This window comes from Stegastes partitus, unplaced genomic scaffold (genome assembly GCF_000690725.1).
Source record: "Stegastes partitus isolate 25-593 unplaced genomic scaffold, Stegastes_partitus-1.0.2 Scaffold186, whole genome shotgun sequence".
Lineage (NCBI taxonomy): Eukaryota > Metazoa > Chordata > Actinopteri > Pomacentridae > Stegastes > Stegastes partitus.
In genome coordinates this window covers 89,193-116,173 of record NW_007577917.1, presented here as the reverse complement: position 1 = coordinate 116,173, position 26,981 = coordinate 89,193, and the positions used below count along the sequence as shown (strand labels likewise).

At 42.9% G+C, this 26,981-nt stretch overlaps 1 protein-coding gene across 1 annotated transcript in view; it reads right to left on the bottom strand.

Annotated features, from left to right (window-relative positions):
- vav3 (vav guanine nucleotide exchange factor 3) overlaps positions 1–26,981 on the bottom strand; it is a 118,393-nt gene that overhangs the window by 63,187 nt on the left and 28,225 nt on the right. The window contains exons 3-4 of the mRNA XM_008280216.1: positions 1,743–1,801; positions 986–1,051 (exon numbers count right to left, since the gene is read on the bottom strand). Of these exons, the coding sequence (XP_008278438.1) occupies positions 986–1,051; positions 1,743–1,801 (125 nt within the window). The remainder of the gene's footprint in view (positions 1–985; positions 1,052–1,742; positions 1,802–26,981) is intronic.

Here is a 26,981-nt window from a genome sequence, read left to right as displayed (position 1 = left end):
ATTTATTGCTCAGTATGTGCCAATCTGATCCCATTTTCCAAGATAATACACATTTAAAGTATTGTAGATAAGCTGTAGTACCTTGATGAAGCTCAGACTCCATGTAGGCGACCACAGAGCATCGTGGGGTTTATCTAGTGAAGGGCCACCATGACAAAGCCCTCAGTGACGCCTCGTGACCTCCAACTGGAGCTCATTGTCTTGAACTAATAACAACTGGAACAACATTTGAAGAGTTCATTTGCAAAAACAGATAACTCCGTCTTCACAAACCTTCAGAACTTTTCCATCGTCTACCTGAGACAACATCAACCAAACTTCAGTTATCTCTACTTCTGTCGTGTCAGATCCACTCAGCTTCAGTTTGATTGATTATTATCTCAAGCAAACAACAACAACAAAAATGTTTTCTGAAAATCTACCAAAATGGAGTTATCTGGTTTTGAGAATGAACTCTTCATTTCTTTATTCCAGCGGCATGTTATGGGACCTGTGAGCAGAGGACCAGTGTCCACTATGCCAAATTAGTGTTATCAATTAATCCGTTATTGGTTGATCATACAGCATTTAATAGGAAAATTATGTGTCTTGCCACAAATTGCGCTCCACTTTTATGACAATTATGTGACGATGGTTTAAAACAAAGAATCAAACTTGAATTGACTCCAGTTCAAACCACCTCTTTGAACTTCTGTTACTGAACTTCATTTTTATACACAACAAAATCTGCCATTTAAATCTGCAGAGTAGGACTGGAATAACAGATGATTAATTCGCAGTCCCACACAACTTGTGGTTAACTACGAGACGAGCGGGGCGAGCTCACGCCGAGAGCGTCGGAGGAGGTGGCTGCCTGCCAGTCAACACCCAGGGAACAAATGGTGCTTTCGTCTACAGCAGCCTGAAGATTTTTAACCGACTTTCTAAGATGTATAGTTGTGTATTTTAAAAGGTTGTTAAAGACATCGATGGGAGGAAAACCTACTCTATGAGGTCCACCAGGTGGTTGTAGATGTCCTCGTCTTCTACGCTCTCCTCGGTAGGAAAAGGCCTGTAAAAGTAAAGCAGAGAGGAGCCAGAGTGAGGTTTAAAATCTCATCTAACTTATTTATATTATGTATTGTCATGTGATTCTCCTTCACAGTGAGTTACATTTAATGATTTACACAGTTGTCCTCAAATGTATTCTTCCATTAAAGAAAAGGCAAAATTCACAGCAGTCACTCAAATAAGTAGAAACTGGAAAAAGTAGTAATAAATAAAAAAATGCTAAATTATAATTTAGTGAAATAAGATGTTGCTTTTGAACTTTGGTTGAAAAGAGTAATTTAAAAAAATAAACAAAACAGACAAATTCAAGCCCTTTGCTGATGAGCAGTGGTCCAGAATACCTGTCAACAGGTGCAGAAGTCTGACTGAGAGATACAGGAAACACCTGATGGCAGTGATTGGGTTGTTCAACTAAATATTAGTTTGCTGCTCTCATCATGCTTGTTTTTTTTTTTTTATTATTTTTTAAATATTTCTGATGAACCACAATTCAAAAGCAACTTCATGATTTTCATTACATTTTTATTTATTATTACTTTTGTCAATTTCAACTTATTTTAGTGATTTTTTTTGCCTTCTTTAATGGGAGGCTATGAATACATCTGAGGACGACTGTAAGTCTGCATAAAATGACATCACGAGACAAAATCACATCATTTTACATCGTCAACACAAACACAGGTGTTCTCTACCTGATTCCAGTTTGTTGTGCGATCACTGTGTGGGAGAGTTTAGACAGTGTGTCCATAACCTGGAGAGAAAAAAGAAAAAAAGATGTTATTTAATAAGTATTCTTTTTTAAAAAAAAAAACCCTAGAGGAAAAAGTTGTGACCCATATCCAGGATCTTTGTTTGCTGCTGCATTTCTCAGAAGAGACACATGAGGGCAGCATTTCCAAACACTTCCGTCACAGCTGGTGTGAAAACAAAACAGACGTTTGCATTTCATCTGATGAACACTTCAATCAGCTGCTCGTGTAGATATGCATCAATAACACCTCTAACTGGACGTGCTTTAACGCCCTCACGCTCTAAAACGATACCACGCCGTATAGTGAGCTATAATGAGAGGAAGCGGTCAAAACAAACGAGGCCGCGGCACATAACAATGACTCATTTGACACACAGTCAACAGTTAGCAGGACAACAGCAGCAGCAGCACGGCGGCGTCACGTGACCTGATCGGTAATTGATCGTGCTGCGGAGTTAACCGCGTGTCCTCGTGGGCTGACATGATTGCTATTAGTATGACATGTAATTTCACGCTGCTGTGCTCAGTCCTGGCCGTGCCCTTGACCTCCTCGCTGTGTGTGCAGAGTGTGTGTTAGTGTGTGACCTGCTTGACTAATCGCCGCTGAACTCACCTGGTGAATACAGCTGTGTTATCAGAGCTGTTTTCATTCACCAGACACGCGGCCCACAAACCTCCTCTCGTGTCCGGATGCCAACACACCACAGATGGAACGTAGATATATTTTCCCCGGAGCGTGAGCACTCCAAGATCAATACTGATCACACAACCGGCCCTTTTCCCTTCCCCCCTCTTGTCCAGTAAACAGCAGAGGACAGAGAGCCACCAAAACACCAGCCATAAACTAATGCTATGAGCAGCGTTGATCAGCTGCACGACAGAGTGTTTCCCATCCATCATATCAGGACGTGGACGACAGTGACTGACAGTTCACGGCTCGTAAATCTGTCAGACCCCGCATGAGGCAAGGCGTTTAATCACCGCAGACGTGAGAAGGCAGCGTTAACAACACGCTGACACACAAATAAGAGCCGGGTTCATTAGTCATAGCTGATGATCAAAGAGAAATATTAGTGGCGAGCAGCTGAGCGGTGGGAGGACGTCTGTGGCTGCACTCGGCTCTGCAGCATGAGAGGAGGTGTAAAAGTGTTCCAAACGTGCACTTATTATAATCAACGTAGTGAGTAACAAGTAGTGATGAAATAGGTTAGTGTGCTGCTTACAACTGGAACACACATCGAATTTAGTTTATTTTTTCACTTTATTAACATGTAGACGGATGAACTGTGCAGTTTTATTCTGTAATAGCACACAAACCTGCACAAATAGAGCGTTTGTAGCCTGACAGACAAAACCCAGGGACAACAGATACCCATGCACTTTCTGCTGCTTCTTAAAGTTGACAAATTTTTATCAGACGCCCTCTCGTTTGGATTACAGTGGGCGTGCACTGTGAGGATAATGTCAGAACTAAAGTAGAATAATTAAAGAAAGGGCGACAAAAATTAGGATTTTGAAGCGTTCCTCAATCTCCCACTGAAATATTCCCCCTTAAAATGAGCTTTTACTGGAACAAGAAACTCGATCACGTTCATTTGCATGTGTTTTTTTTAGACTTCTTGCTCCGTTATCAAAGAAAACAAACTGCTGTTGAGAACGATTTGTTTCCTGAGTTTCCCTGAAGATGCTAAGTGCAGCAAAATGTGACACAGAGCTTATTTAGAGTTGTCAAACCATCATCCCAAACATCCTGAAGGCCTGAAGGAGGTGCCTGGAGGTTAGACAACCTCTGCTGTCACTGAGCCCTTCAGCAAAGCAAAGAGGGACGGAGAAACAGGTTCAGACTTTAGGCAAGATTGTGTGTTTACAGCATCTGTTTGCACGTCATAAATGCAGTGATTAGACAATGCAAAGCAACACACAGTCTGTGCTTGTTAAAAACATCAAACTGTACATCAACGTCAGTGTTTCAATCCCAGAAAACCTTCCTCCTTCCACCTATTAACCCTCACACCGTTATTAAACAGAGCCGTTGGTGCAGCCGCTCCGATAATGAATGAAGGGCACGACATCCGGAGGCCACTTGGCAGGTACAGCGTGTCCAGAAGCTGAGGATTCACCGCGCGTTGAGCAGAGCTTCTGGAAGCCTTCCAGTCGGAGCTGGCAGGCGAGTTTGAGGGGACGAGTCGTGAAGCGTCGCTGCTTTCTGAGCACATGAGTCACATGCTGCACAAAACTGACCATCTGCATGCAGCCGGGAAGAGTTTTTTTTTTTTTTTTAAAGACATCCATCAGCAGTCATACCTCTAATAATAGAAACGTCAAGAAAATGTCCACAAAGGAAATGAGGGGTTTGAAATTCCAAGAAGCACGCGCACAGTTTTAGTACGAAACTTCATTAGTCAGCGAAGCAAAAACACACATGATTACCGTGTGTATAGAGCCGCGTTATGCAAAAAGTTAAAAATACACCACAATGCAGAAGCAATGAGTAGACGTGATCTAAGAATTTACTGTAAAAAAAAAAAAACGGCTCAGAGAGGAGGCAGTGGGTTGTGTTTAGTGTGGAACATAAATCAGAGGTCATGTAGTGTCCTGCTCATGATGATGGAGGCTGACTGGGCTCTGATGGAGGCTAATAAACGTGGCCTGTCTGACCACGGCTGATTCACACCAGACCAATTAAAGCAGGATGAGGGATGTGTCTGCACAGAGGAGGACTATGTGTGAGTGGGCGGGCGGCTGGATGTATACATGATGTTCATATCGATGCATTCAGGTCTGAAATTGCAGCTATTCAGCTCCTCGGCATCATAATTTCCTCCTTGACGAGTGGAAACAGCTGCGACGCTGTAATTATATTATTTTACCAACATTAAAACTCTTCAAATGTTCATCCATAATTAATCTCGTAATTAATCACCATCACACTATCACTGCGCTGATTGGATTTTAAAGCGAGGCTGCGCCGCACATGGGCGACGTGTTGACTGATTTTATATAAAAATCAATCTTATATATCCGTCTACAGCATTAACACCAATTTCCGATATCTGCTGATCATCATTTCAGTCTTTCTTTGGATGCATCCTTGCAGCTCATGGACGAGAACACGCGTGTGATGCTTCTTGACTGTACAGCGTGTCAACATTTCCACTGGTTTCACACACAACCCAGCGCTGTCCCAGTTTTCAGCTTTCGCTCCTCCTTTTTCTGTGGCTGCTTTTATTTTCGTTCCTTTTTTTCTTTTTTCTCCTCTAAATTACTGATCACCAGCTAAAAATAGAGACCTGTGAGGTAATCCACTGGAACATATACAGTTGGTCATATTATAGGATTTGCATAAAGACTTTGCTTTAGAAACCGAGAGAAAGAAAATATTTTACGGATCGCAATCGAGGTCATCTGCTGACTTTGAAGAGTTTGAAATCAGCGCTGAACAGCAGTCAGACTGACAGAGAGAATCATAAATTCAAAGCACAGTCAGCCCTGATTGATCTTTTATTATTTTTTTTTACATTTTTTTTATTGCTGCTGCCGCCAGTCGTCACCACAAGACGGTTCTTTTGTTGCGGCGCTGTGTATTGTGTGTGACAAAAAATATCTGATCGCTGCATCTCTCCTCATGAAAGTGGCGCTAACTGTCTGACCAGGGATCAGCTGTTTGGCAGGCGCTGCCTTCAGGGTTTTCTCTCCTCACACATGATACAAACCAGGAGGGAAACGCTGGAGGGGCTGATCCGAGCGCACCGAACAAGCAGGTGCAAAAGCACCTTCGGAAGGCATCAGGATCAGCTGCACCTCTCGCTGCTCTGGCGCTTGTTTCAAAGACCTCAATACTCCGTCCTCCTTGAAGCGTCTCACACTCAGCATCCAGTGTGTGGAAGCGCTTTTGTTTTCTGCACAAAGACCCGATGCTGTCTCTAAGAGGATGACTCTAGTGATGTAACATCCACAGTGCTGAAACAAAAAGCTCCGGTTTGGCTTTTGCTTAAAAAAAACAAAAACAAAATTACAGTTTAAAACACACACAAAAGTCTCCAAAATCACAATAAAGGTTTAGTTTGGCTCGTCCGTCCACGTCTCGCTTCACCACAAAAGTATATCAATCAGCAAGTTTGTTTTTTTCTTAATGTTCTCAGAGCTTTTAATGCCCCTGCCTCACCACGCTGTATAAAACATTAATGAATAGCAGGAAGCTTTCAGAAAGCCAGTAAAATCTTGTTTGTGTTTTCTGGGTGAAAACCAGAAGGCTCTTCCATCCCATACTTTTCCCATCAGACGTTTCTGCTGGTGTAACGGTTGGGAGATAAAGGACGTGAATATTTAACAGCCTCCACGGGAACAATTTACATGAAAATACACAATAGAGGCGTAAGTACGACGCGTGTTAGCTGATGATGTATGTGGGTGTGATGAGAGCGAGCGAGGCCTGCAGGACGTGTCTCACTTGGACTAACTGTTTCCATGCTGTTGCGCGTGAGATCCATTTCCGTGCGCGTGAGATTGATTATTGTTTTCTCACCATATACACATATACGAGCACGGCTGTCAAACGGACGCAGCCGGTGCATTAAATTCAATCCACGCAGAGCGAGGAGCCAATAAAAATGTAATTGGCTCAGAGAGAGAGACGAGCTAATGTTTGACAATCAGAGCCATGGCTCATTAACAGCCATAATACATAATTAGCGTGTTTGGATACATGTACGGCTGATTGGGATGCAGCGCACGTCGGACGGTTCTCCTCCGTCTTCATCGCCTGAATCATTTAGTCCGGCGCTCTCCTCATCAAACCCTGCTTTGCGTTCGGTCACGGTGAAGACGGCTCGCTGGAAAACGCACCAAGTCAGCCGAATCTAAAAATACTTTGTGGTCAATCATCAAGTGAGAACAATCCCAGTCAGAGTGCACATACATATTTAGAATACGATCTGGTGTCCTGAATAAGTAAAAACACGGAGAAGCGGCAGAATGATCGGATCGACCAGAGCACATCTGGAGGTGTTCTGGCCTGCTGAGTGCAGATGCAGCATGTGCAGCCCAACATGCAACCTGTGAGATCATCTGACTCCGTATGGTCCTGAAGCTGCAAGAAGTAGCAGCAGATAAGAAGACGTGTTGCTGCAGAGGATGATTTAGAGTCACTCATCTGATCTGGGATGAACCACGTTTGTTGAGTTGCCTCATTTGGAAGCAGGTTGTTGGTTGGTGTTGTCCAAAGGAAGCAAGAACAGAACTATCAGAACATATCCACAGATGTCCACAGGTACCAGAAACCATGTTCACTATTAAAAATAAGCCAGGTGTGTAAAACAAAATAGAGAGAGAGAGAAACTACTAGGGCCGAACAGTTCAGGGGAAATATTTAAATACATTTTTTTTCTGACAGATATTGTAATTTGCAATTTACAAAAGTTAAGTTTCAGTCCAGCATTTACTGTATCATACATTTAACCCTAAACTAGTTTGTTTAAAAGGCGTGTTATTATTAGATCCCCATTTTCCATGGCAACAGAGAGACAAAACAGAGAGAAGTAGCTGATTGTCAACTTTCCTACGGTCCTCAAACTCATTGTGTGTGACTTTTAGTTTGACGGCAAACCTTAATCAAACCTACACTTGAGGTTATGTTAGTTCATCACAAACAATTTATTCTACAAGTCTCATATAAAAATTATATTTCTAAATATAAAAATAAACAGTTTTTAGTAGCAAGATACTGTAAATAATAACAATAATAATAATAACTGAACTTTTTGAACTGCAAATCTAAGAAATATAACTTTTTTTCTTAAGAAAAAAAAATCTAATGATTTTTTAACTTTGTTGTCCTACACAAAAGACATTTTTTGAATGTGATAGACAATCATCATATGAGACACGATTAAAGGTGCGACACACGAGGACGATGGTGTGGATCTGTAAAACCCCCGACAGTTCAAACCCTGGATCAGACCCCCTTCAGATGTACAGGATGTGGTTTTTAGATAATGAGACCAGAGTGTGCACGTCTCAACCACACAGTAGACTCAGTTTCAAATGAAATATAATTAAACTACAGCATTAGTGTCTGTATTTATTAATCACACCTCGCATAGTCTAAACATTGCAACGATTCGACTTGTGAATCTTTAATTAATTGTTCAGCCACAGACGCTTCAGTTGGAGTCTGCTGATCATGTGACCTGTGATTAATCTGCCTCACAAGTAGATGAACAGAAGTTCTTCCAGAGCAGGTCGACAGCCAGCGACACATCCAGGCAGGCTGCAGAGAGACTCTAATGTTAATGGTTATATAAAGTGTGTGTGAAGAATTATCAGTTAAGTCTGAATGAGTTTGGTTTGTTTGCCCCAAACTTGTCCTCACAGATTACATCATCTGCACACGCCTCGGTGTCACGACAACATGTTTGTGTCGGTAAAGCAACACAACTGACTGGATGTTCCCTGATTTGGCTCCTTACAAACCAAACGATTAGCTGATTAGGATGGTATGCGTCACACGATCGCCATCTTTGACTTTACATTTTGCATTGTTGCATTGTTGAAGCGTTGAGTCTGGTCCGTTAGATGCTTTTAGTCTGACATCAGGACCTTTAGCCACCAGCTAATGCTTTCTGAAATGCGCAGAGTTGATCTGTTTTGCATGTCATGGATGAATAGAGTCTACGTACATGGATGTCCGACATTGATAACTGAACTGAGGAGGATTTTTTGAAAAGTCTTCAAAGTGTTGTCAATCACTAACAACGATTAAACCCTTCGTGATCAAGCTGCCGAGGTTGTTAATGTTCAAAAACTCCAGAAGAAGTCGAAGACACTCCCCAGCCTCCTCTAACCCGCACTCCCACGCCTTCTCTTGATCTCAGGCTCGTTATAGTTCAGCTTATGAGCCACTCCAGGAGAAACAAACACTATATGCTTTGAGTGTTACCCGCATCTCTCTCCCACCTGATGACTCCATCTCAGCGGCGTTAGGTCAACAGTGAGGTCATCCTCTCTGTCCAGGTAGATCACGTCAAACACGCTCACACATGCGTTCAGATCCTCGACATCCTCCGCTCCCACCCGGCCTGAGTGTTTTGTTCACATTAACAGGAGCGCACGTTACCCGTGAGACGGCACGTTTGCACGGTTTTCACACACAAACGAGCACACTGATGTTCCCAGCAGCACATCCCAGCTGCCAAATCCTCACTTTGCTGACAGGTGATTTAACTCCGGCTGAATTTCGCACCGTCTGAATCAGCAGGCCGCTCACAGCTGACCAGCAGCACACAGAAAACACTGCAGACGGGAAAAATCCCACAAAAAAATGTCATACAAACACAGGAGTTTAAGATTAAACTAGTGTGGACGCTTTCTAAGTGGATCTCAGTTTAAAAAAAACATTTGTGCACACCTGAATTATATGTTGCTATTATAGGTAATTGATTATTGGATTTGGATTGATTTGATTTGATTTGATTTGATTGAATTTTGAATGCTGTTGTTTTGTTGCTGATTTTATCTTGGTGTTGTTTTTGGTGTAGTAATTTCCCTGAGGTCTTGTACCGAAGGGATTAATCAAGTTTTATTCTATTCTATTCTATTCTATTCTATTATGACTGGGATATTACTGTACATAAATAAGAAATTCAACGTCAAATTCATCCTCATTTATGCAGTTTTAAAGATATTTCATTAGTCGGTTGACTCAGAAACAAAAATAAAAGAAATATTTTCCAGACACAAAGCAAAAAATTTGGATAATTTCAGTAATTTTTCAAGCAATTATATAAACAAAAAATATTTGCTAACAGCCAGATTCTCACTAAGGATCCACGTCTCTGTCTTGGTCTTAAGTGAGGATAAACTGACTTTTTTCTAATTTATTTTTACTTTTTTTTCAATTTGATTTTGCCACACTTAGGAAAATGTGATGTAATTTTCATAATTTTCTGATTTTATTAACCAATAAGTAATTCAAACTGACCAATAATGAAAATATGTGTTGGTTGCAATTCAAAAAAAAAAAATCCTTCAAACATGCACATCTGTAGCTCGTCCAACATCTGAAGTCCGAGGACTCGAGAGACGCTGTCGGGGTCACAACGATATCATCAGTTGTTTTCTCAGTCGTATAAAAAGCGTCTCACAGAGCCAAAGAAAACATTTACAGCAGCTTTCAGAGCCTGAATAGTACGCTTTGTGCCAAACAGTCTGATCTTTATAAAATCAGCGGAGTGTCCATTTAAGTAAATCACATTAAGACGACTTTCAGCCTTTTTTTTTACTGCAAGTACAGCTTTCAGGACGACAGTAAACGGCAGATAATCGTACTTTTACAATCAACTCTGCATTTTTTCTTTCCATCCACTTCAATCCATATTCAAGATTTTAAGTAAAATAATATGTAGTGCTTGGATAAAGGAGGTGTTCTCTGGCAGAAAGGAAAAAAGATCCAAGGCAGTCCTCTGGCAAAAAGTCAGAAAGCCTCTGCTTCACCACGAAACTCTGAAAACAAATTGTTAAACCAGAGCTTCGTTACGACCCACAAACACGGCAACACCCTGCAGACTGTTTGGCTCTTTAAATATGTACAAGCGCTTCTATATTTTTCGAATTTCATCATGAAATAGCCGTCCAAAAAAAGAAAAAAGGAGCTTTTTAACTTTTTTGCCAGAAGCCTGCCTTGGATCTTTTTCGCTTTTATGAAAACTGCTCACATATTGAAAAGCAGCTGTTTGCGACTTCAGAAGGCTGCAGAACCCATCTGTGTACCAAGCTCGCAGCAGAACCTCAGCGTCCTACAATCACTGCAGAATAGTGTGTAAGACTCAAAGATTAATTTCTACAAAGAGAATCCGACGCTCAGAGATAGAGCAGCGCATCGCAGAGCTCCTCGCTATTCTGCTATTATCGTTGACTCCAGTGTGGCAGTCGAGCTAAAGACATAACCTCATCCCTCCACCCACTCCTCAACTAATCTACAACACAATCTCCATTGTTTCATCACGCTGACACGACGATCTCATTCCCTCGCCGCCGAAACACTATCTCGCAGTTAACTGAGGATGAAATGAAGCAAACAGAGGAACGCCGTCTCCCCCGAGGAGTCCTGCGCTCGAAAATATAAGCTCTGTTTATGAGGGTCCTTCAGACAGAGGAGCTACCAGGACGCCGTTTAAAAACTCGCACATCTCACGTCCTTGAAGGCTCATTTGGGGAGCCGAGACTTAAAAGAGTCGGCAGAAGCGTAACAAAGTGCAAGAGCGACTCTGAGTGGGTCGTCCGCGCCGTAAACGACGTCTCAAGGCGGCCAGCGAAAATCCACACGGACATCCGTCTGAATATTTTTCCTTCAGGAGCCTTTGATCCTGCTGTGGCAGCTATGAGGCCCGGCGCTTCGGTTTTAGTCGGTTCTGTCTGACCCGACGGGACCCTGCGAGCCACGAGAGGGGACGGCGAGCGCTGGAGTCTGCTAATGGGGTTTATATCTCTACGGCATAGCATCGGGAAATGAAAAGACTGAAGCTAAATGACTTAGTAAGCAAGATGTCTCTTGGTGACAGCGGCTCTCCCAGCTGATGCATATAAATATAAACATGATGTCGCTCTCTGTTGTGAAGCTGGAGAGCATGTTGAGCTCTTGTACACCAACATGTTACGGTAATTAGGGATTCCCTGATTTAATCTCAAAGGTTGAGATGAAACTGATCGATATCGACACAAACCTGAGCCTGATCCTCTGTTTTAAGGGACACAATGGATGCAAATGGTGAATACCTTTCTAAATCAATAACGGGCTGGATTCATTTGATCATTGATTTGTTCTGTGCTGACTTTGCTGTTTTAGTCGACAGATACAGTCGTCCTCAGATTTATTCATACCCTCCCATTAAAGACGAAAAGAAAAAAAACAGCTGAAATAAGTTGACAAAAGTAGTAATAAATATAAATTTAATGAAAATCATGACATTGCTTTTATTTTTAAATGTATTTTTTTGGCTTTTGCCTTTATTTAGTGCAGTAGAGGGAGACAGGAAAGGGGGGAGAAGAATGGGGACAGACCTGCAGCAAAGGGTCGTGAGCGGGATTCGAACTCACGACTGCTGCATCGGGGGACTACAGCCCCTGTTCATGGGCCGCCCGCTCTACCAGGTGAGCCCGTGACATTGCTTTTAAATTGTGTGTTAGATTAGATTAGATTAGATTTTGACCCACTGCTCATCAGCAACGTGCTCTAACTTGTCTGGGACAGCTATTTATTTTTATTTTTTTTAAATTATTTTTTCATCCAGAACTCAAAAGCAATGTCTCATTTCTCTTAATTACAATTTAGCAAATTTTTATTTATTATTACTTTTTTCAGTTTCTACTTATTTGAGTGCCTATTGTGAATTTTGCTTTTTCTTTAATGGATAAAGGGGATGAACACATTAGAGGAGGGCTGTACCTAACAGAGGACTCTGTTCTTGCTGGACTATCGGGACGCTACTGAACACATGAGCTCTGGCTGGAGAGAAATAATCCTCACAGAAGGGTTTGTCGTGGTTCCCGTTGCTAGATAAACCCCTACCATACTTTCTGCTTGCCAACACAGTCCAAGTAACCACCTACTCAATATTAAACCCAGAGAGGCTCCACCTGGTGGCACAGCCAGGTACTACAAAGCTAATCTACAGGTTTTCAGAGCTTGTGGAGCCACGGCACACCCTCTCCCTGTGGACAGCAGTCAACCAGAGCTTTACAGAAAGGTCTCGGATAATGTCGCAGAATCGAAAGGATCAATCATTCAAAGTGTTTTTTCCAACAGTACCGGCCAACCTGAATTCCCAACTCCTGCTGCAGTCGCCCAATCAGACACTCAATTACACCTGGGACGCCAGGTGGATGTCGTAAAGCTAGAGAAAGGTGAGAAAAGCAGGTCTGAGAGGCACTCAGAAGAGTTCAGTGGAGAAACACAGCAGCACTGGAAGCTCTTCATATTAAAGGACAAAGAGAAAGCTCTCCACCAATCAGACCGGCGCCTCACCATTTATGAGCTCCAGCAAATCAGACGTAGCGGTTTTCTGGCCAACAGAAGACACATCTTTTGCTACGCTTCCTATTTCCTGATTTATGGCCGTGCTGGGTGCAGGTAAACAAAGGCTGAGGCAGGGCTATCCGTCTTGTTGCACCTCGCAGCGCTATTCATCGTTGGTAGTTTACATGTCACATGTTTTATCGCCTCCTCACATCGATGCCGGATTACAGTGTTGACCAGAGTCATAACAGGCAACTCCTCGCCAAGATGGTGCCATAAATCCAAATCTCAACGGAACAAGGTAAATATAATGACATCCTGAATATTGGCTCCGGACAGTAAAAGCCTGGAAGGTAAATGAAGAATTCCCAGATCCCAGAGCAGTAAATCCTCTCTGGCAGGCTAGTGTATTGTTTTTAGCTTCCAGTGTCGTCCTCATTGGCTTTTATTGGTCATTTTATTATCCGGTGTCGTGTACTGAGCATGCAACAGGTAAGATTAACACACACAAAGCTACTCATCCAATCAGTCTGGATGAAAAAGTAGAGGAGCTTCCACACGCTGATGTTCTTCAGCTAGATTCTGATGTAAGTTATGGTAATGCAGGAGATCTTCTTGATGAACACAACATGACACATCAAACCAAGTGATGAAATCCCAAACTGGCTCTGCATTAAAAAGCCCAAATAACCAAATGTATTCAGTTCCTCCATGCATCAAACATGCTCCCACTTCTGGATCTTGTGCTGCTCAAGCTCCGGCTGCAAACAGTCAGCCTGTCATATCTATATGGCATAAGTGGGTTAGCGTCATTTAGCATACCCCGAGGAGTTCCCGTTATAATCGCGAGCACTTAAAGACGCGCTGTTTTCAATCTCGCCGCGCAGATTCCGCACATGAGTCATGCAGCTGTGTGCAGTCGTGTAATAGTGTCTTACTTGTGCTTGAATAATCGAACGCCACGAGGTAAAAGAAAAATGGCACTTATCTATGCATTACCAAGGCTTAACTTTAGAGTGCATTTAAGGTTGCAGTTACCAAAAAGATCCTCCAAATTTAAGGCAACACTTTTGTTGGTTCCACATATTTCCCTCCAAGGATCTTCTTCAAATTCTAACATGTAGTGAGGCGTGGACAGTGGTGGCAGAAGTGTTCAGATACAGCAGCGTAGAAATACTCCATGACATGTAAAAATCCTGTGTACGTAGCAACAACAGTGTTGAGAACCAAACTAGTGTCTAATTTATTGTTATATAGGACATCATTAGATTAATACCAATGAACCATCAGTGTGTTTGCAGCATGTAACTGCAGCTCTTTAAACGACCTAATATCACAGTTTTATATACGAGGACAGCAGATAAATGTGAGGATGTGTCGCATAATTCATGAGAGATAAAGTACAAATACGAAAAATGTACAGTGCAGATAATATTCTAATAAATTCTATCCCTTCTTTTAAATATAAGCGTCTCTATAACACAGTGGATGTCATGAAACAACCTTGTACACGCTGCATTGGGAATAATAATAATGGGAAGATGGAGGTCACAGACTAGAACACAAGTGTCCACCATTCACATGTCCATTAACATAAAGCGTTAATGAGGTTCTCCGTGCTTTGTGTTTAATGTCGTCCTTCTATAGTTGAAGGGCTTGGCGGACAACATGGGGGACAATATGGGGGACGGGATCCGGACCATTCCAGAGCTGCTGGAGACGTTTTCCTAGACGACGGATAGTTGTGGACATTCAAGGGCCTGGCTGCTGTCGTACCACAAAATAACCATAAAAATAGAGGAGAGAGATTTTTTTGTTCATTCATTCTATATTTTGAACACATTTTTTTTTTAAATAGAGAAATAAAATATATATATATATATATATATATATATATATATATATATATAAAAACTAATATTAATTAATAAGACTTCATGTGAGTGACAGACAAAATACATACATACCCATATCTAGACACACGTGGACAAAATAGTTGGTACCGCCTCGGTTAATGGAAGAAAAACCCACAACGGTCACAGAAATAACTTGAATCTGACAAAAGTAATAATAAATAAAAATTCTATGAAAATTAACCAATGAAAATCAGACATTGCTTTTGAACCGTGGTTCAGCAGAATTATCTTAAAAAATAAACTAAAACAGCCAAGAATGGCTCAGAGGAAACACTGGACTGTTCTGAAGTGGCTTCTATGAGTCCTGATCTAGATCCTGTTGAACATCTGTGGAAGGAGCTGAAACATGGCGTCTGGAGAAGGCAGCCTTCAAACCTGAGACAACTGGAGCAGTCTGCTCATGAGGAGTGGACCAGAATACCTGCTGAGAGGAGCACAAGTCTCATTGACAGTTATAGAAATGGTTTGATTGCAGTGATCGCCTCAAAAGGTTGTGCAACAACATATTAAGTTCAGGGTACCATCATTTAGTCCAGGCCTGTTTCATGAGTTTATTTTTTAAAATAATTCTGTTGAACCATGGGTCAAAAGCAATGTCTGATTTTCATTGGTTAATTTTCATAGAATTTTTATTTATTATTACTTTTGTCAGATTCAAGTTATTTCTGTGACTGTTGTGGGTTTTTCTTTCATTAACAGAGGGTCCACCTGTGTGTACATGTACCTACATACATGCTGTTACCACTCCATGAATAGGAGAGAAAAAAGTTCTCTCCAAAAGTATTTGACTAAATGCATCATGTGTCCAAAAGGGAGCAGGAGGTTAACTGCTGCTTATAGTAAACCTAAACATCTATTTACATGTTTACATCAATCTTTACAAAAAAAAACAAACAAACCCCAAATCATTGACTGTGCAACCCAGTACTTTATTATCACCTTTACAGTCAGTATAATATCCCGTCTCAAAATTACTTCTCTTTGTCCCGATATTTTCTTTATAAACATATTTCTGTACAATGTTTTGAACTGATTTATGCTTGCAGGTTTTTTTTAGAGTTAGTTTTTGCAAGATACGTTTATTTTTTAAAATTATTTTCATGACTTTTTGCTGCTGGGTGTGATTTTCATGCAACATCCCATCCAAAAGTCCTTCATCTTCTCAGACAATACCGTATAAAACATACCTGTACGACAGCACAGAGCGATGCTTTTAACTGGTGCACACACACACGTCACGCTGGATGAAGAGATTAGTATTGATTAACATCTCCCTGGAGACACCAGCCATAATGGATAATACACATTACCTTCAATTATAGATTGCGTCTTAAGAGAGACATCAGAAGTCATTTCATAAGGCTCGCTAACTGCAAACCGTCCGCTCTGAGCCGCTATTAACGGTCCGATTAGCAGCGTCCATCAATAGGATTAGCGTTATTGTTTGCTGCTGATGCTACACGGGACATTTTTATCCTCACATATCCATGTCAGCGTCTCGTTTTTCTCTCATTACAGGGACCACTTGTGGATAAAATCCCATCACATAACTCCACAGCCATGAATGTAATCCCCATCAGAATGTTTCCCGTCTTCGCCCAGCGGAGAACAAGAAACCAAACCGCCGCTTTTCATGTAAGATGAATCACAAGGCTGCCTCCATGTATTATTTCACCTCCTGCATGGATTCAAACTTCTCCTTTTTTCTCTCCCCCCGTGTGATTTCAGCCAAACTGCTTCTTTTTGGATATTATATAACTGGGAACATATTGTGGACAACATTTGCAGAGTGTGGAGGATGGAGATTAGCTTTTAGCATCGCCCTCGCTTTGAATGACAGCGCATCCGCCCACTCCACCTCCACCTCTGGGAAGCAGCGAGAGACCCCCCAGCCCCCCTCGTAGCCGGAGCATCTGGAAAAAGCATCGTCGACATACAGGCGGTCGTCTGCCTGGTTTCTGCACAATCTTTACAGAAAAACATCTCCGCCGGATCAGAAAACCATAAACGTCTCTGTGAAATCTCATTCGCCGCCGTCAGCTCAGACGCGCAGATGATAGACGCTGCCTCCGGCGCCTCATGAAAGATTTTAGGGAGTAAGTTTTTCAAGACGTGTCAGACGGGGATTGTTGAAAACTAAACTCTCCCTCATTTTGTCTTCTTTCAGATGAAGCCAGCAGGTGCCCGGGGGAAGGCGGTGGGGAGAAAGTGGACCGAAGAGAGCGAAGTAAACATGTAGGATCTAAACATTACTTCATCGGCAGCGCATGGTCGCCCATCTGGAAGCTGACCACGGGCAATTCATGTTCTGAATAAACTCCCCTCGTACAGTCATCTGTGGGCAGGATCAAAGTTTTACGGCTCCGCTGTGATGTCTGGACTGGAGGTTGAACGGTTGTGTTTCTGAAATCTAATAGCCGGTGTGGAGGTATCTGATTCGTTATTGTCAGCAGGTTGGACGTTTTAGAAGCCGTTGCTCCTGATCCAGCCCAACGTATCACAGATCTGCTCATAAATGTTTTTTTACGAGACAAACGTTGAACATACGAAGTCGCCACACCTCTTCTCGGTGACTCACTAAAACTGGGAAACGCCAAAATTATGTAACGGTGAAGTAACAGATGTGATGTATTCCACCAGAGAGAAGTCTCATGTCAGGAGCAGTTGGTTTATGCTCTTGCTAAGTTTGACTGTGTAGCTTAGCATCTCGTCTGTAAACAGGAAGTCAGGCCGGTTCTGTCCGAAAGCAACACAATCTGCAGAGGCTCACTAGCTGCTATCTTTTTCTTTTTAACTCGTACAAGAAACAAACTGCAAAAATGGCGCATTGCAGTGGTATGAGGAGGCTTTTTTTCTTGGCCAGGTGTCGTCTTCTGGAGTCTCCACCGGTTGCCAGACAACCTCAGAGTGATAACAGCGAGACTTCAAGCAATCCCTGCACCGGGCCAAGAAGGAGCCGCTCAGGCATTTAATCCCACTAACGGCACAGCGTGTTGTTTCTACGCTTTTGTACCGACTTTTATGTGAGAGACTTCTTTTTTTCTGGAAGCAGAATCGAGTTGGTTGTCGTCTCTACAGTCAGGTNAAAACTAATATTAAATAATAAGACTTCATGTGATTGACAGACAAAATACATACATACCCATATCTACACACACGTGGACAAAATAGTTGGTACCCCTCGGTTAATGGAAGAAAAACCCACAACGGTCACAGAAATAACTTGAATCTGACAAAAGTAATAATAAATAAAAATTCTATGAAATTAACCAATGAAAATCATACATTGCTTTTGAACCGTGGTTTAACAGAATTATGATTTAAAAAAATAAACTAAAACAGCCAAGAATGGCTCAGAGGAAACACTGGACTGTTCTGAAGTGGTCTTCTATGAGTCCTGATCTAGATCCTGTTGAAAATTTGTGGAAGGAGCTGAAACATGGCGTCTGGAGAAGGCAGCCTTCAAACCTGAGACACCTGGAGCAGTCTGCTCATGAGGAGTGGACCAGAACACCTGCTGAGAGGAGCACAAGTCTCACTGACAGTCACAGAAACCGTCTGATCGCCTCAAAAGGTTGTGCAACAAAATACTAAGTTCAGGGTGCCATCATTTTAGTCCAGGCCTGTTTCATGAGTTTGTTTTTTAAAACAATTCTGTTGAAACACAGTTCAAAAGCAATGTCTGATTTTCATTGGTTAATTTTCATAGAATTTTTATTTATTATTACTTTTGTCAGATTCAAGTTATTTCTGTGACCGTTGTTGGTTTTTCTTTCATTAACAGCGGGGAACCAGCTATTTTGTCCACCTGTTTATACATGTACCTACATACATGCTGTTACCACTCCATGAATAGTTGAATCTAATGGAGAGAAAAAAGTATTTGACTAAATACATCATGTGTCCAGAAGGGAGCAGGAGGTTGACTACTGCTTATAGTTAACCGAAACATCTATTTACATGTTTACTTCAATCTTTACAAACAAAAACAAACAAACCCCAAATCATTTACTGTGCAGCCCAGTACTTTATTATCACCCATCTCTTTATAAACATATTTCTGTACAATGTTTTGAACTGATTTGTGCTTGCAGCTTTTTTGGAGTTAGTTTTTGCGAGATACGTTTATTTTTTTAAATTATTTTTAGGACTTTCCACTGCTGGGTGTGATTTTCATGCAGCATCCCGAGCATTTTCCACTAGCTTTAATAAAAGTCCTTCCTCTTCTCAGACAACAACATATAAAACATACCTGTACGGCAGCACAGAGCGATGCTTTTAACTGGTGCACACACACACACGTCACACTGGATGAAGAGATTAGTATTGATTAACATCTCCCTGGAGACACCAGCCATAATGGATAATACACATTACCTTCAATTATAGATTGCGTCTTAAGAGAGACATCAGAAGTCATTTCATGAGGCTCGCTAACTGCAAACCGTCCGCTCTGAGCCGCTATTAACGGTCCGATTAGCAGCGTCCATCAATAGGATTAGCGTTATTGTTTGCTGCTGATGCTACACGGGACATTTTTATCCTCACATATCCATGTCAGCGTCTCGTTTTTCTCTCATTACAGGGACCACTTGTGGATAAAATCCCATCACATAACTCCACAGCCATGAATGTAATCCCCATCAGAATGTTTCCCGTCTTCGCCCAGCGGAGAACAAGAAACCAAACCGCCGCTTTTCATGTAAGATGAATCACAAGGCTGCCTCCATGTATTATTTCACCTCCTGCATGGATTCAAACTTCTCCTTTTTTCTCTCCCCCCGTGTGATTTCAGCCAAACTGCTTCTTTTTGGATATTATATAACTGGGAACATATTGTGGACAACATTTGCAGAGTGTGGAGGATGGAGATTAGCTTTTAGCATCGCCCTCGCTTTGAATGACAGCGCATCCGCCCACTCCACCTCCACCTCTGGGAAGCAGCGAGAGACCCCCCAGCCCCCCTCGTAGCCGGAGCATCTGGAAAAAGCATCGTCGACATACAGGCGGTCGTCTGCCTGGTTTCTGCACAATCTTTACAGAAAAACATCTCCGCCGGATCAGAAAACCATAAACGTCTCTGTGAAATCTCATTCGCCGCCGTCAGCTCAGACGCGGAGATGATAGACGCTGCCTCCGGCGCCTCATGAAAGATTTTAGGGAGTAAGTTTTTCAAGACGTGTCAGACGGGGATTGTTGAAAACTAAACTCTCCCTCATTTTGTCTTCTTTCAGATGAAGCCAGCAGGTGCCCGGGGGAAGGCGGTGGGGAGAAAGTGGACCGAAGAGAGCCAAGTAAACATGTAGGATCTAAACATTACTTCATCGGCAGCGCATGGTCGCCCATCTGGAAGCTGACCACGGGCAATTCATGTTCTGAATAAACTCCCCTCGTACAGTCATCTGTGGGCAGGATCAAAGTTTTACGGCTCCACTGTGATGTCTGGACTGGAGGTTGAACGGTTGTGTTTCTGAAATCTAATAGCCGGTGTGGAGGTATCTGATTCGTTATTGTCAGCAGGTTGGACGTTTTAGAAGCCGTTGCTCCTGATCCAGCCCAACGTATCACAGATCTGCTCATAAATGTTTTTTTACGAGACAAACGTTGAACATACGAAGTCGCCACACCTCTTCTTGGTGACTCACTCAAACTGGGAAACGCCAAAATTATGTAACGGTGAAGTAACAGACGTGATGTATTCCACCAGAGAGAAGTCTCATGTCAGGAGCAGTTGGTTGATGCTCTTGCTAAGTTAGTAGCTTAGCATCTAGTCTGTAAACAGGAAGACAGGCCGGTTCTGTCCGAAACCAACACAACCTGCAGAGGCTCACTAGCTGCTATCTTTTTCTTTTTAACTCGTACAAGAAACAAACTGCAAAAATGGCGCATTGCAGTGGTTTGAGGCTTTTTTTTCTTGGCCAGGTGTCGTCTTCTGGAGTCTCCACCGGTTGCCAGACAACCTCAGAGTGATAACAGCGAGACTTCAAGCAATCCCTGCACCGGGCCAAGAAGGAGCCGCTCAGGCATTTAATCCCACTAACGGCACAGCGTGTTGTTTCTACGCTTTTGTACTGACTTTTATGTGAGAGACTTCTTTTTTCTGGAAGCAGAATCGAGTTGGTTGTCGTCTCTACAGTCAGGTGCAGAAGACGTAGCGCTATCAAGTGTGTGTGGACGACAATCCTCTGGAAAGGACCCTGAACATCTCGTGTCTTACCCCGTCAACATGTTCTTTTTTATAGGCCAGTTAAATAAACAGTGGTGGCTGAGCGTTTCCACCTTGAAACTGCAGCGTACCAGCGTTCACGTGGAACAAATCTACCATCCTGTCGACTTTCTGCATCATTATTCTCCTTTGTTTTCAGTTCAAATATGGCTGAATTAGTCCGATGTTGCAGCTTGGCATTGTGTGGTGCTTTAGGTGAGCTGGTGTGCCTGAGCAGCAGAGGAATGGGTGGACTTATTAGATCTGCACATTTACATCTAAGCCATTTTAAGGCAGGAAGGGAAGATTTTTTATGGAAAAAAATTACACCAAATGGGTAATTTCGATGCATGGAGGTGATTTTTTTAGAAGGTATTATCAATGCATCTCCAACTATCATGTCTAAGCTCCAGGAGATACACGACTGTGATGCGTGTTTGGTCCTAGATCGAAGCTGCAGGAAACAAATATTTAGCTGCCAGTCTAAGCCGCTGTGTTGTGTTTCTGTCAGGGTGGAAAACCCTCTAAAGCAACGCGGACCACAAAAGACAACACAATGCAAAACCACTAAAAATAACAGCGACCGTAAACCTACACGATATTGATGTAAACCAGCGTTCCATACGAAAGAAACTCAAATATTTGTAGCGGCAGTGTACAGTCGCAGCACATCTGTCACACACACGTATGCGACACATCTATCAGTCCAACCCTATTCTGTACCACTGAGCCACAGTGAGATGTAGGTCTCTCCCCTTGTATTTCCAGGTACAGAGACCATCAGTATTGAAGCGAAGGGGAAGCTGTCAGAAAGTAGGACAGCGAGGGGAGGAGGGCTGGTTTGTAGACCTGCACTTCAGTCTTTGTCGTCTTTGATCCTGACCACGGTGGCTTAGCTTCACATGCTCTGTAGCTGGCCCACACTCAGCGGTGGCCTATAAATACCTGGCATGTCTGTGCAGCCAGGTAACCTCAATACTCAGCAGCAGCCTGAGACGCGAAACCTTCCCGCTAATGTCTCTGTAAGCTAAGTTCAGGGTGCAAACACAAAGAGATTAAATGAGAGCATTGCTGTTAAATATTACGCAGAAGAATCGCAGCCGAACGTGCGTTTGCAGTTGGAAAACTTAAACGGATTTACATTTTTCAGAATGAGTAAGACCCTTTTTTTTTTTAGTCTTTTCACATGAGGACTACCTGCAGGGTTTATGTGTTACTCACTCACTGGGAGGCTGCCTTTGAACTGCTGCGGAGCAAAGATGTACAAACGCACACACTCACCACAGTCAGGTCAAAAGTGGCAAGCGTGTAAAATTTAATTTTTCCACTCGGAGCATGCTTTTGCCTCTTAATTTTTTATTTTTTTGAACTCTCTGTGTCATAAACTCTCTGGCGTTTCCACTTCCAGTAGCCCGGTCACAGGAAGAGCGTCGACTTGTTAGAGCCTCTGACAGAGAAATTTAGGGGAAATCCAATTGTCTTGGTCGCACACACACACACACACTCACACACACACACACTCACGTACACACAAAGTATAGGTCTTGACAGTCTGTTTGCCCCGTGAGGCCTTTGTGTAAAACACAGCGTACCAGCAGAGGTAGTTGTGATGTTGACAGCACGAGCAGAAAGCAGCCCACGCTGTGTAAATGCACCGTTACACCTCAAGTAGAAAAAAATTTGAATATATCCAAACACAGAGAGAAACACTCCGGAGAGGGTTCTGCGGTGACCGTTTCCTCGTCCTGTTTCCTGCTGCTAGCGGAGACTTGAGATGAGTCGGTCCTCAGGGGAGCCACTGCAGCGCACACACATGTATGCAAACACCAGCACACAGATACACTCAAAAACAAACATCCCATCATTTAAAAAGGTCCGCGTGGCATTTTAAATGTCAGAGAATCGCTGTCAGAAGGATTACATTTGTATAAAGAGTCTTTAAAACGCCTGATGGCGACAGCGTCAGTGGCCTCTGTCACGGTGCAGCCACGCCGGTGCCAGCGTTCCTCCAATTTCAGCTAATGTTCCATAAATACTATTACAGTAGGTCACGGAGACGCTGTTTCCAAATGATTTTTATCTTAATCTGTTTTCCCAGTGGTTTGGATCTGACCACGGTTTGTTTAGATGCTAGTAAAATGAAAATTGTCAAACTTGAGTGCAACAAAGAAATGATCCAGGTGGTCTGAAATCACTTCAGTCTGTGGGCGGAGAGACCTCAATCTGGAAATCCCTGCTGGAAAAACATCCACGTGTGCTGAAAGATTATTAGACTAGCTTAGTTTTCTGGTATCCAAACACTACGATGTCCAGTCGTGACGTGATAACCCGACCTGAACAATTATAAACCTTGCTGTCCGGCAGGTTTGTAGGAAAAACGAACAGAAAAGAAAAACAGCCTTAACATAGCGACAGCCTTGGATTCTGACTCACGGAGCGAGCGTGCTCAGTGTTTACGGAAGTAAACATGGATGGTAACGGTGGAGCGTATCTGCCACTCCCCCGCCGCCACCGATGGAGGAAACAGAAGTGTGAGCGCTAACTAAACTAGCATCAGCAGCCAAGTACTGCCTGTGTGTTCTGGACACTTCCACCCCGTCAGAGCGCTGCCCCGGGGTGGAAGTGTCCCCCGACCGGGACGAATATTCATCATTAATTAAATATCCAGAGAGCAGAAAGTTCTACTGGGACCAGCCCTACTAGTTATTATAACAACTATGAACAATAATGAACACCTAATGAGCCTTCCAGCATCAAGCCCTCCTCGTATCTGGACCTCCGTCTTGACAATCCGACATAAAAGAAGGTTTTACATTTAGTGTCGGATTATCAAGTCACATCTGTGTTTGAATATGACTTGGTGTTTATAAATGTAATGTACTAATTAACAGGGAAACTGTGGCACATTATTTTTTACTCTTGTCACATTTTTACGTCTGCACGACCACAGCTAGTCGGATAAATAACTCTTGCAGGACACAGTTATAACGCCATAAATCATAAAAACACACGTTTTTTAAACCTGTTGGCTTGTTGGTCGGGTTTAGTTAAATTGACAACTTTTCAGTAGAAAAACGTGGAAGGTAAAGGTTTACATTTTAAAGACTGACTCTTTAAAGATTAAAACATATTCTGATTCTGTTTATGTGGGAATAAAATCTGTAGGTTCCTCGGCACTAACACAGCAGAGCACAAACAAAACCAGAATCTTTTGTTTTGGCTCCACTAGAAGGTGAACTGCACATCAGAGAAACCTTGATGGATACAACCTTTGCTGTGTGACCTGTGTGCTGCAGGAAAGTTAAAAAAGACTCCTGAACTCGCGGCGCAGATGTCTGTCATACGCCCTCAAACACACATTTTATCTGCAGCTTTTACGTTAACTGCTCTCGATGACGAGCTGCTTTCTGCCTTGGCTGTGTGTGCAGAGCGAGGTGAGGGCGGCTGAGACGTCCAATGAGTTCACACGGGGATCAAACAGACGTCGGCGGTCATCAAAGAAGTTTCTGCCCGACACCCTGAAACAATCAAAGAGAGACGATCCGTTCCTGCAGCTGGATAGCAGAGAAGCAGGGAGCTCTGTGGCCGAGTGATCTTCAGCAAGCCGTGATTGGGCCTGGTGTGTGTGTGTGTGTGTGTGTGTGTTTGCGTGTGCATGCATCCGTGCTTGAAGAAAGCCAGTATGATACGAGGAGTGTGATTCCAGTGGAAGCAGCTGCCATGCAGTCAGACTCTGGGAGTCCATGAATTATCCACAGAGCTTTCAGCGAAAGCGTCTTTACAGCAGCTTCTGTCAAACTGTTTTGGAGATGACTTTCTGGTCCAAATGCATTGTAAGTGAAGCATCGAAGCTCCTTCAGACTCAGCTCCGGTAAATGACCTCCACCGAACAGTGTGATTTAAGCGCAGACATTTCCACAGTAAGCAGACCGTGGCTGCAGCACCAACAGAGCTCGAGTGCTGCAAGAAATCATGTGGAAATATAACAAGAAGGATGCAGGCTGACTTCCAGCTCTGACTCTGTTATCTTCAACTGTATGCAGATGATTATTCGTTGATTTTAGGGACAGTTGTTTTGCACTTTCACGGCCGTGTTTTGCGATACATTCCTGCTGCTGGACAAACTGATGCTTCAAACTCTTAAAAGAACATTCTTCTTCATATGAATTCAATGCATCCCCTATAGAGGGAAAATAGGAAAAAAAAGAGCAAGAACACTTCATTTGCTCTACATCTGCTTATCAATAGACACTGATGTTCTTTAAACACCTCACATACAGGCTACGGCAGACAATGTGCACAGAGAAGCTTCTAGTCTCCACTCAGTTACTGCAGTAGAGCAGCTCAGACAGGTTTATGACTAACAAAAATACTAAAAAAGGCATTCTAGATTTACACAAGCTGAAACTAGGTGATTGTCGTGTTTTCTATGAGCACAGCATGCGTGTTCAGTGTCAGCATGGCAGCCAATCTGTTATGTATTTAACTGTGGGAAGCCAAAATCCTAATCGTCGTTTAAATTCACAGGCCGACTGCTTTCTAACACTTGACTGCTGTTGTCACAAGTCGGGGTGGACTCTAGTATCCCGGTGTGAGTTTGTTTGTTCTAAAAAAGCTGAACAGTCCGCATGCATGCTGTCGTTTCCTCGATTCAGCTGTTTGTAGACGACACCCTTGTATTTCTGACCAAATCACGAGAGACCACCTACGCAGATCTCTGCCATGTCAAACAAAGCCACTCATTGCTTCATTAGAAAGCATGCGTGCACAGTGCAACTGGAATGCAGTCATTATTAAAGTTAATGCTTACACCTGCGTTTGACAGGTCTGTTCTACAGCTGTCCTCCAGTAAAATCAAACTAATTGCTTTGGCAGAGATGTCGACCGACTCGGCGTTCTCGTGGACTCAAAACGCCGCACGCTTACATTATGTCGGGGTTTTATTTTACATTTTTGTATTCTTTTGTTGTGTCGTCTCAGGATTTAAAAAAAGAAGCCTTTAGACCATGACAGGGAAGTGAGGCTACGCTTTAAAAGCCAGACTAATTAATCTGTTGTAGGCGGGCTCACAGCTCCACAAGGCTGACAGTTTAATTGCAGGTTTAACCGACTGACACCTACGAAGCCATAAAGTAAAACCTCCTACACCGTGCTGGGAGGATTACTCTGGCAATCCACTCTGGGATGAATCCTTATCATACTCAAGGTGTGTGGGGGGGTTGATTTTCTAAAATAAAGGACAAATATCTGTACAATACACTGATGAGCCGCTGCACTGATCTGACCCCAGCTATTGAAAAGTGCCTCCGAAGCAGTTGTGGTCCAGCGTTCCAGGAGCTTAGCCCGGCGATACGAAGATACACCCCAAGTATCCATTAGCACATAGCAGACATCTGATATCTGACCACACAGATCTGCTGGAGAGAGCACAGCTGAAGGACAAAGGAAAGAGACGGAGGGGGGCTGGTCAGGAGATGCATCAGCCTTTAGCGGGTTTCCACAGTTAAATTTATCACAGTCAACCGAGGAGGAAGAGGCCGATCAATAAGCCCTCTCCGTCTGCCTCCCTCTTCCTCCCTATCTTTGCTTCCCCGGTCTATCATTTTCTACATCTTATCAAAAACAAACCAAAAAAAATAAAAGAAATGCACGTTATCAACATCTTCATCTATCTAAAAATGCTGGAGAGACAGCGGTGGAGATAGTCATCGTGTAGATACCAGCAGCACTCAGCTCAGACATGGATTGCTCTGATTTAACCTCTTCAAAGATATCCTGTGAAAGGCTTTCAGAAACGTCTGGCTCATGCACTGATGTTTAAAGGAGGATTTTACTGCACTTCAAATGAGCGATGAGGAGGAAGAACTGTAGATGCACAGTACCACATTTTGGTTTGCATAAATTCTGATGCAGTTAAATTCTGCGTCTTTCTCGTGTTGCTGCTGCCTACGTGCACAAGAGGAAACCTGTTATTTGAGGCCCCTATAAATTAGCAACCAGCCCTCTGCTTCCTGTTTACACTGACACAAGCATGACCGGTGCAAGAGA